The 12238-nt window shown below is 33.2% G+C and overlaps 2 protein-coding genes across 2 annotated transcripts; one reads left to right on the forward strand and one right to left on the reverse strand.

The window, feature by feature from the left end:
• On the reverse strand, positions 2504-6275 carry LOC109331148 (3-hydroxy-3-methylglutaryl-coenzyme A reductase 1-like). The gene is made up of 4 exons (XM_019565463.1): positions 5383-6275; positions 4344-4525; positions 3880-4226; positions 2504-3291 (listed from the first exon to the last, which is right to left on the reverse strand). The coding sequence occupies exons 1-4, from the start codon at positions 6273-6275 to the stop codon at positions 3049-3051; spliced, it is 1665 nt and encodes a 554-aa protein (XP_019421008.1). The 3' UTR covers positions 2504-3048.
• On the forward strand, positions 8636-11892 carry LOC109331150 (DNA-directed RNA polymerase III subunit RPC8-like). The gene is made up of 7 exons (XM_019565465.1): positions 8636-8885; positions 8993-9088; positions 10228-10315; positions 10880-10964; positions 11151-11232; positions 11421-11510; positions 11657-11892. The coding sequence occupies exons 1-7, from the start codon at positions 8772-8774 to the stop codon at positions 11705-11707; spliced, it is 606 nt and encodes a 201-aa protein (XP_019421010.1). The 5' UTR covers positions 8636-8771; the 3' UTR covers positions 11708-11892.

Raw genomic sequence — 12238 nt, forward strand, 5'->3', positions numbered from 1 at the left:
CCCCTCAATAGCAATGTTGTATTTATGAGAGATAGACCTAATAGTAGGAGAAACAATCACACAAAGATCAGTTCCTCACTTGAGCAAAAGAATACCTTGATTAATATAAAAATACATGTATATATTTTTACGAGAAAAGATCTACTTATTCCAATAATAAGTTAAAAGAAATATTCAATAGTTCATTCTATAAAAATCTAATAATTCAAATTCATTGACTAATTCAAATCACGTGAATCATTAAATTTTTATATAATGAATAACCAAAATATTTTTGAACTTACTTTTGGAGTTTGTGAATTATCTCTCTATTTTTATTATGAGAAAATAATTTTTTGGTACAACCAAAAAGAAAAAAAACAAACAAAACAAAGGCGGAAAATCCATTTGTACAATAGATAAAGTTCCTATAGGCAGTGAATTCCAAAATAATTTATATATAAAAAGTGTAAAAACTTTTTATATGTTTATTATATCATCTATCATTAATGATAACTCGGATTATCAGACCAAAAGGTTCTATGATGATAGCAAGAAGGAGAGAAACTTAACCGTTGTAGTCATCATTCTGATGGAATTTAGTGCCTAAAAAGTCAACATCCTCATGGATGTATGAGCAGTTATCTATATCTAATTATGATTTATGATTAGCTATCAATTATCATCATTCTTTTTCATATCACAAAACATAATTATTACATTCATTAGTGCAAAAACATATTTTTATTTTACCATAATCATCATTTATTTAATTGGTACCAACGTTCCATATACTATAGTCATCATTTATGTATTGGTCCTATTTTGGATAGTTTTTTTTTGAAAGTTAGAAATATTAATTAATATAATTAGTTTTATTAGATTTGTTGATAATTAAATTTAGATAAAACTATACTGATATTCCTTAAGAATTAATGAAATTATATGTATTACTTATTCATTTTTTGCACATATATAAATCACTCTTAATTTAAATACATAAATTAAATTGATTATCCTTGTAGTGGATGTGAATATAATCATTTAAACAAAAATGGTTAATGAATGTAATTAAACTGAAGTTTAGGAGACATTTATATAATTTAATATTAATCAATTGATTGTACATTAGCTAGTATAAATTTACCATTTGTAAATTTATAGATAATATTTAACTACGATTCAATATTTTTTTAGTATTTAAGGAACATCTCCTTACAACTATTGTTGGATTTTGTAACGAACCAAAATGAGTTATTTACAAATTACTCTATTTTTATTTTTATTTATACTATATGTTACTTATCGTTTAAGGAATGGTAATAAAATAAGTTTTAACACATTCTATTTTATTAAGCATTGTCATACATGAATTATTGTTTTGTTATTAAATCATTTATTAGTTCTAGTTTGTCACCAACAAATCATTTAAGTATTAAGAATAAAATAGTACACTACTCTACTATTTTATTTTCCTTTGGTTCAAAAAAGATATAAAAATATTACTTTAATATAATTATACATAATTAATAATCATATAAAACTTCACATTTATATAATTATTGACAAAAATATTAATTATATAAATGAAATCACAAGATCCGACCGGACAATGATTAGATATTATAATGAATGTGATACCAATTGTTATTGATTTACTACTAAGTATTTTCTGCATAATTGCAAGATCTATCTCGTGTCTGGTACTGCAGGGATGTACATGTGAGAGATGAAACGTTTCATGAAATAAAAATAATATTGAAAAGAATTATGATTACAAGCAGGGAATAAAATTAATAATTATGACTCCCAAAAAACAAGAAGTCATTTATTTATATATTTTTTTATAACAAAACTTTTTATTTCTCGCAATAAACACTCTCCCACTTGATATAAATGTTCCAAGACATATATAGTAATATTTAATTATTTGACTACTCAAGATAATGAAAATAAGTATAACAAGTAATCCATATTTTATGAAGTAATTAACTAATATGACATAGTGCCCTTAAGACCCATCTTTGCAATAGTATATGCCACAAAATTCACATTGCAACTAACATGAACCAAACTCATTTTCAAAACTAACCATCAAAAGCCTGGATATTCCTCACCAAGTTCAAACAATGATGGTTACCATCAGCACAATCAAACTTAAGAAGATGAATAGCTTCAATGCAATCCATATGCATTCGCAACCGATGATGGTATTAAGCAGCAGAAACTACAGAAAGGCCATGAAGCAGGCTCCATAACTCGGCCTTAAGCGACACACAAATACTCGACCGGCATGTGAAGCTTAACAGAAGTCTGTCCCTGACAGCGTATGCGAAACGCCATTGGGTCGAGATGTATTCCCTCTCGAAAATTCAACTCGCAAACAGACCCTAAACTGATTATTTTGGAATAGTTTTGCTAACCTGCCGAAGAATAAATTGGTTTTCAGTTTTCTAATAAAGATTTTTTTATTCCTGGGACAATGGTTAGCCAAACCAATTGTAAAAATGCTAAGATCCAAAAGTTACCAACCAGATACTGTTATTAACAACTCTACATCCCATATGGATATGTCTCTGTTCTTGCTTAGATTACAAATTAACAAGAAAATGGAGATTAAAACACATCAGAATACTACAAACACTAAAATGGCACATCTTTGAGGCAATAGCTTCAGCTGAAAGAATAACATACAACAGAAAAAGATTAAATCAAAAAAGAATAAAACTAATGCCAAAGTTGTGGTTACTTCTTGTTCTTCCTCCACTCTCTGATTCTAGTCCTTCTGCACAAGATCAAAACGAGACAACCTCACACGGACCGGATATTCAATAAGTCTAAATGCAGGTTGTGTTCTCTGTTTGGTTTCTACATCAAGCTCTTGGGGACATGGATTTGCTCTTCAAAAGATACCAACCATCAATTATTTTATTCACCCCCACCACAACCAATAGTCCTTTAGAAACTCACTGATATACCCCCCTCTTTTTTTGTCCTTATTAAGGGCTTTGAAATATTAGTCTCCAAACTCCAATGCTAATTTACTAAACTGGTGTCATAAAGGCCAGGTCATGAGACAACTTTAGATGCATCCTTGCTAGATCTGTTGTATTTCATGTGACTATTAACAAGCTGCCCCGCTGCAATTGCAGACATTAGTGACAGCTCCCCGGCGAGGACTGAACCAGCTACTATGGTGGCCAGTAGCCTAGAATTTGCACTTGGAGATTCTTTATTGGCACCCTTGACACCAAGTAAGTTAAGGCAAGCTGACTGAGATGCAAGTTGTGTGCCCCCTCCAACGGTACCGACCTGAAACATGAGATATATTTTAGGTTAAACAAATTTTCGCTGTACCGTGGTAGCTACATATTTGTACTAGATTGTGCAAGCAATGGAAAACAAGGAATTACAGTAAAAACCTAAGGTGGATTCTGTTAATCTCATTCCCTAAGGAGCAAAGCAAGACTGTTCGAAAATTAGTTTTATACAAATGGTGGAGAAGAATGCCATGTACAGTACTCTGCTAATAAATAAATGTTTTTCTTCCTTTATCTATGAAAGTTGAAACAGAAGGCAAATTAAAAAAGTGCCAAGGAAAGAATCAATTCTTAGATAAAACTACTCCCACATGACATTATTGGCACTGGATCTTATATTGAATAGCAAACAAGCATTTTGATTATATCTTCTCCCATTTGAGTGTGGGAAGGATGAGTTCGGATATTGGTTAGAGGACTAACCTCCACCCTCAACCATAAATCATGTTCCACATGAACAATATAACTGAATATGCAAGGCATGCTCATGTATAATGGTTCTACGACTTGCACCTAATAAAAAAGAACCTTCTACTACAGAAGATTAGAAACACTACTTAAAACGAGAGAATTGTTATACCTCAATGGAAGGCATGGTGACAGAGATGTGAAGGTCCTTTCCATTATTCACAGCTTCCATCATGGTAATACAATGTGAACTCTCCACATTCTGAGCAGGATCCTGACCAGTGGCTATGTAGATGGCAGAGACAATATTGCTAGCATGAGCATTGAAACCACCTAGAGAACCAGCTATGGCTGATCCGGTAAGGTTTTTAAGCATGTTAAGCTCGACTAGGGCCTCGACAGTAGTCTTCAATACTTTCTTTACCACCTCTTCTTTAATTATAGCCTCGCAGACCACGGACTTACCGCGCCCTTCAACCCAGTTTACAGCAGCAGCTTTCTTGTCCGAACAGAAGTTTCCTAGTTCAAGCAACAAGGTAGGTATATGACAATTTTAGTAACTAGTTTTCACCATGGCAAATAACAATGTAGGTTTTGGGGTGAGGGTAAAAAACAAAGAAAGAAAGTCATGTTTACCAGAAATTCCGATAACATCCATGTCAGGGAAATCGCTATGGAGGAAGTCGAGGACATTTTGGACTCCTTTAGATACCATGTTCATCCCCATGGCATCCCCGGTGCTGCAACGGAATCTAATGTACAAATTCTTACCAGCAATAGCAGGCTGAATACTCTGTAACCTGGCAAATCTGCTTGACCTGCACATACCAATTAAATATTAATCAAACCAAGAACAATCTCATGTTAATTACTGCCTGTAGTAGTTCTACATATGTAATTCTATGGAAATCTTCATTCAAAGCTAAGAGAGATATATCAATTCCTCTCAAAAGTCAAAATCATGAACAGATAGCTAGAATTAAGCCAACTTCTTATCTAAAATCCAAATTTAAACCAACATGACTTTTACCAGACTAGTCTCAACTCTACCAATAGTGTTGTTATTAACTAAGATTGGTCACTTGTAACTAATTTGTTTATTCTCAACTGCAACAACAACAACAACAACAACCAAGTTTTGATCACTAACATAGATCGAACGACGTTATAATACTCTATCGTGACAAAACATTGATCTTTAACTCTTTATTAATCGTTTTGCCTATGTTTTTTCTTGGTTTTTCTCCTCCTATGGGGAATTGGACTAACATCCATTTGACCTAGTCTCCTTACGAAGCTTCTAACGGTCTACTCCACATGTTTAAACTATCTAAAGCGTGATTCTACCATTTTTTCTATAATAGTAGAAACTTCAACTTTCTCTCTGATGCATTGAGCGAAATTAAAGTTTCTTTGTTTACTTTATTTCCCTAAACTTTAGGTAACATATTTGAACCCTGAAACTATAATTAATAATTAAAAAGAAAAAATTAAGAGTGCAAGACTCGGCGCAATGGTATGGTTGATTGTCTTGTCTCATGGATTCAAATTCTGAAAACAGTCTATTCATTTACGAGGACAAAACTGCGTATATGTACCATCTTCATATTCGCTTGCTAGAGTAAGATCGTGTATATTTAAGAAATGAAAAGGAAAGCAAAGATGAGAAAAGTACTTGTTGAATGTGACAGCAATGGTATCAAAATTGAGAGGATCTTCCAAATAGAATTTCAACTGAGCAGCCCTAGTGGCAGTTGCAAACCTAACAACCGGAGCTCTAGTCATACCATCTCGGAGCAACACCGACGAAGCTCCACCCGAAGCCTGAATCGCCTTACAACCTCTATTAGTACTCGCCACCAGACAACCTTCTGTGGTGGCCATCGGCACGGTATATTCCTTCCCATCCAATAACAACGGCCCTGCCACTCCCACCGGAATCTGCACAAATCCGATCGGCATTTCGCAACATTGCCCCAATATTGACTCATAATCGAATCCTTCCACTGGCAATCCTTCCAATGACCTTCCAGTCAGCCTCTGCACCGCCTCGCGCCTAATCGCAGCCGCCTTTCGGCAATCCAGCAGCCTGGATTCCAACGAATACGACGGAATTGAACCCGAAACAACGGAATTCACGATCTCCTCGTCTTCTATTACTATCTTCTTTGGTAATGCCAATGCAGACTCTTCTTCATTCATTTCAATTTCGTCGCTGTGAACCTTGTCATCGTTTAACGTGGCAGCGCGAGTGCCTATGGTGTGGATGAAGGCAATGCCGAAGAATCTGAGGAGGTAGATAATTGAAGCGAGGAGAGAGAGAATCGCGGCGGTTTCGGAGGCGGTTACGACGTGGAGGGGAGTGGAGGTGCGGATCTTATTGCGCCAACGGTGGAGGAGGAAATAGGAGAGGGAGAAGAAGAGGCCGAAGAAGACGGCGTTGGTGAGGTAGAGAGGGAGGAATGAGTCACGAGGAGTGTCGCGGTGGTTGTGGTTCAGCTTCTGGGTTTTGAAATGTTCGCCGGCGGGTGTACGGACGGTGGTGAAGAGTCGCCGGCGAACGTCCATTATTCAAACGAGAACTGATCTACGGAGAAAGCAGATGCAGGAATCTCGAGAGAAAATGGAAGGCAAAACCCAGAAGCTAGGAGAAGGGAAAAGGGAGGGAGGGAATTTGAAAGCTTTTGTTTGGTTCAGAGGGAAATGTGGAAAATGGGAAAGTTAACGGTTTCGTATTGAAGGAAAATGCGATGAATTTGGAAGTTAAAACACACATATCTTGAAGGGAAATGCGAAGAATTTTCCTTATTGAAGGGAAAATTGCCAAACTTGGAAAAGATTAGTTGGGAACAAGGATCCTCTCCATCAATGGAGAGACGATTGTTTTGCTCACATTTTTAATGGCAAAAAGGTAATTTTATGATACACAAAAAGGTAAAATTGTTATTACATATTGCATTTTGTGTGTTAATATGTATCACTTGCCTCTCTATTAATGGAAAGGAGCCTTACTCATTAGTCGGATATCTTTTTTCTTTTAATTTTTTGTATTTCATGATTTTTACAATTTAATATGGAAAATGATATATCTTATATGAATATAAGAAAAAAAAATATACATTAAGTACTTACTAGATTATGTGGTTATATTCAAGTATTATTTAGCCTAAATTTATTTTCTTAGTTCTATAACTTCAAAAAAATATTAATCTAGCTTTCTCAACTATATAACTATAATAATAAATAGCATAATATTATTAGAAAATGGGTATTTTAATAATAATACAATCTATTTTTAGGAATATACATCGTAAATAAATATGATTTCAAGTTATTCTCATGAATATCAAGAAGAGAAAAAAATGTATACTCACGGTATGAAAGTTTTATATTATCATTGTATTGTCAATCATTAAAATTTAATCATCACTGACTTTAAATATAGTTAATACAAAATATACCAACAATATATAAACTTTTACATATGCATATATATTATACTCTGTCAATAGAGATGCTAAAGAAATATAAATATCAATCAACCAAACATATATTTTAATGGAATTTGCTGACATAACCTCCATTTTTATTAATTATACATTAGTATTGTGTACCATAAAATTTGTCAAAAATATAATTTTTATTTTGTACCATGAATGTATCTTGTTTTTTTTTTTGGAATTAAAGAGAAAGAGAAAGAGAGGGAGAGCAGTGAAATTTTTTGTTTATTCTTTTTTTTTCAAGTGATATTAGTAAAAAACCTTAGAATATTGTTATCTTTCAAAAGGAAAAAGAATATTTTTAACAAAAAATTATCTAACACAATGCTAACATGTAACTAATTAAGAAAGGAGGTTCCTTATGAGAATAAAATATCTTCTTATAGATAATTTATCTCTTTCAACCAATAAAAGTATGATATTTATACTGTTTTGTTTAGTTTTAAAAATATTTTTATAAAAAATATTTAAATATGACACAAAAGTGACATTCTCTTCTAGAGATATAATTTTAGTATGATTTTAGAGATAAAAAAGTATTATTTTAGAGATATAAAAGTATGATTTTAATAGCTGAAAGATATAATTTATCTCATCATATCTAGAGATACTTTGTTCTTTTCTAATATACCAAAAGTGACATTCCTCAAAATAGTATTTTCTAGAAAAATGATTATGAGGATTAGGAAAATGACATCGAGCGGGTCGGGGTTGAATTTATGCTTAGCCAACATCGAACACAAAATCTAAAAACCCGAATTCGAATTAAATGTGTTGAAAAAATATTATCATGTCCAAACGAGTTGGGTTTCGTGGAACCCAGACTCAACGAGAACTTACCCAAAACATGTATTTATATTATATATACTAGCGTGTTAACAGCCACTATTGTGTTTGTCAACGCTTTCCTGTCATTTATAATGTATAGTTTGTATGTCATAAATGTCAAACATAATATTTTGTGTTAAATATTTGTAATATACAATTGAATTTATTTGATTGTGTAATATTATACATTTAAGACTGATAGTCATAATATAAGAATAAAAAATAATTAACCAAATAATATGAGCATATATTAGGTGGAGAGGAACATTATGTTATATATGATTTTTTTGTAAAAATTATAAAGCAAAATAGGGAGAACCACAAATTACACAATGATGGTGGTTATTTTGGGTTTTTCCTTTTATAAGTACTATACTGTAAATATATAAATAAGGTTTATATATATATATATATTTATATTTAATGTTGTAATCTTATATATTTTAATCTGGTTCGGGCAAGTTATGAGTTGAGTTTCAATTATACCAAACCCCAATTCATGAATTCCGATAAAATCCAAATCTAATCACATTAGATTTTTTTTCCTTTAAATTCAAATTTGAATTATAAATCTATACCATGAAACAAACTAATCGCTAAGCGTAAAAACAACAATTCAATTCCGTGGGGAAAAAGGAAGAAAACAGAAAAGTGAGAGGCTGAGAACATAAAACATAAAACAACAACAACAACAAACACTTGTTCTCTCTATTCGCAGGAAACACTTTTGAGTCATATGATGTTTTATCTTAGTAGAATTGAGCACACATTGTCCTTGTCTCCTTCTCTTCTTTCCATTCCCATTCGAGATGCTATGCAGATCGAGATAGAGAAGCTTTTCGTGAATACGGTAAAAGTTTTTTACACAGTCAGCATATCATATATCATTGATCGTATTAAATTCCTTATCATGTCTCATATTTCTCTAGTTCATTTACTATAATACCATTGTCTCAGGTTATTTCAAACTTGGGTCTTTGCATATCTCTATATGATATTACATCAATTGAAGGTGACTATATCTTCCCTGGTGATGGTGCTCCAACCTATACGGTATTATTTCATCACTTCCCTTTTTATCTTTAAACCATAACATTCGACTTAAATAGTTCATTTGCGAGTTGAGTTTTGGAAGAAAAATAATGGAAACTTTCTGAAGCATGAAATACAATTGTGACATGGCTCTGAAGTGCTCTCTTTATCTCCAAAATTCAAATCCCAAATGGACTCAAAGTCCGTTTGCAGGAGGTTGGGTTTAGGAGGGAAAGTAAGGGAAGACTTCAGAGTCATCTCACATAACTATATTTCATGGTTCCCAAAGTCTATTTTCCTTTTTTCCTTCCAAAACTCAACTAGCAGATGAACATGTTTACGAATTGATTTTTAGAGAAGAAGAGAAGGCAATGTTTTAAATTGCGGTTGCGATTGCGTTCGCGGTTGTGATTATTGCGATTACGGTCGCGATTGCGGTCATTGTGGCCGTTGCGGCGTGAATTATTATGTGAATAAAAACATATTTTTGACATCGATGTGGTCTGATGCGACCCGATGCAATTGCGTTGCGGCCCGATGCAGTCCAAATACGATCCGATGCAGTTGTGTTGCGGCCTGTTGCGGTCGCATCACCGTGAATCGGTATCACACCACAATATTGCGGCCGCATCATGTGATGCGGTCCACAGTTTGATACACTGAGAGAAGGTAAGGCTTGAGAGTATCTCACAGTATATATTTATGACGTGAAGTCTTTTATTTGCTTCTATTTTCCTCTAGTAACCAATTTACAAACTGACACAAATGTTCTACATGATGTGTTCTTGGAGTTGAAAGTGGGCTTTTAAGTCTTAGTTTTATTTTTAACTTTATCATGAGTTAGAGAGATCCTATGTTCAAGACTAAATCTTTAAATTTTGATTTATGTACACAAAAATGTTGATGTGCAAAACCAAACTTTTGTTATTTGATGAAAAAAATGATGTGCATATTTGGTTATTGTTAAAATGGTAGTAGCATGGATAAGACAGATTCTTGATGAACAAGAAAGAACGAGATAATGTTATTGAATTGAATTGATTTCCAAAGTTATATTGAATCATCTATATAAAGGGAAGAAAACACTAACTACTCGAACGAAATTAACTAACCGACTAACAAAAGCTCAACTATTTTAACAGTTATGATATTTGTGGCAGGTGGTGTTTAATTTGGTTATGTTTCGTCCATTTGTGGGAGAGGTTATTGCTGCAAAACTTCTTGCATCTAATGCTGATGGCTTACGCTGTATGTCTTATATTTTCTGCTGATTCCTTCATTATATTTTGTATACTTAAAATGCAGAATTTAGTTCCATATAATTCAGTATTTTCTGGTATCTGTTATTGCTAGATAAGAATCATGTTAATGTGTATACTTCAGTGTTCTTTTAAGGCATCCACTTTTCGTCGTGTGTTTTCCGACGAAAGGCGGTTTTATTGTTCGGCTACTCTAGGATAATAAGATTGTGATTAGTGCTTGGCCCTGTTGGAATATGAAAATTCCAACCTTGATGGGAGTTAATGTTAATGTTTTTTGGGTAAATCTAGTCAATGTTAAGTTAATTAGACATGAAACTATGTCAAGACAATATAAGACAATGATGCTACCCTGCATGTTGAATTGTGCAACACCATCCGATTCTTTCATTTCTCTGTTGTGATGCTAACAGCGGCCTATGATTTGTGTTGTGTAACACCACCATCCGATATTCCGATGTTTGCGTCGTCTAAAAAATTAACCGATTGTCAAATGCTGAGATGTTTCTTGATAGCCCCTGCTTAGTAATTTCGAGTTTTTTGTGATCGACAGTGTCCGTTGGTTTCTTCAACGACATATATGTTCCTGCACATCTCATGCCCATACCGAATCACTTCGAGGCCGATCCGATAAATAGGTGATGCTACCTCTGTTTACTTTTACTTTCCTGCATCACCTTTGCATATATATGCTCAAAACCATGCTTATATTGCAGCTAGAGAGGAATATGGTTTTAGGATTTTCACAAACAATCATTATATCAAATTAGATAATGCATCATTTCTTATGTATTTCAATTTTCAACACTGTACTTAATATGCAGAAATGAAAATGAAAGCAAGAAAGGTACATGGTTTTGGGATTATGAGGGGGAACATTATGCAATTGAGAATAGTGAAGATGAGGTTAGACTCCTTTGCCTTTTTGTTAAGAGTTGTAATATCTATATACCGGAAAAGCGTAAAGATTTATACACAGTCAATGACAATGTAAAAAACTCTTACACTGTCATTGTATCCATATTTTTTCTCTTTTGTTAGTTGTATGATTGGTAAACAAAGATACACCTAAATTTCGGTAGCTAATATGACAGATCAGATTCCGAGTTCAAAGTGTGAGTTACTCTCCATTTCCATTAGAGCAACCAAAAGAATCAAAGCGATTTGCCCCAATGCTGGTTACCGTAAGTATTTGTTATTCACTATTCTTTTCTCTATCTTCTGAATACTATTGGTAATACCAAAAAAACAAGTCTCGTTGAAGTAAAATGGTTGTTGCTAGGATCATACATAATTGGAAAAGTGACTTATGATAATGTCTATTTTATAGGCATCATTGTTAAAGCATGAAGGTTTGGGTCCTATTTATTGGTGGGTTTGAGGCAGAAGAGGTTGTGGAGGAGTAACCTTGATTTCTGAAGAGTAAAGAATATATATATATATATATAATTTATAGGTGAATAAAAGCTATTTGTCTTTGGTATCCATATTATATTTTTCTTGGGTTTTGACACTTTGGTTAGTTGTGAAATGTTTTAGTTATTGGTGATACTTATAAGGATTTCAAAAATGAATTGTTAGTTAAGGCAATAAATAATAATAAAATTGATGAAGACATCAAGTGTAAGGTTACTATCTAAAGGTCACAAGTTTAATTCTAGAAAATACCTCTTCATTTCTAGAGTTAGGATCATCTCCATTAATGGAAAGGCAAATGCTTCAAAAAAAATAAAAGGAAATGCAATTTTCAGTGATACATTTACCCTTTTGGTTATAATAAAATTACATTTTTACCACTACAAACAAATGCAAAAACATGCACTTGTCTCTCAATTAATGGAGAGGATCCTTGTTCCCAATTGTGTGGGTAAAACTTTTTCTAGTAGTCCTCCTTTGACTTCACTAGGTGTGA

This window comes from Lupinus angustifolius, chromosome LG17 (assembly GCF_001865875.1).
Source record: "Lupinus angustifolius cultivar Tanjil chromosome LG17, LupAngTanjil_v1.0, whole genome shotgun sequence".
NCBI lineage: Eukaryota > Viridiplantae > Streptophyta > Magnoliopsida > Fabales > Fabaceae > Lupinus > Lupinus angustifolius.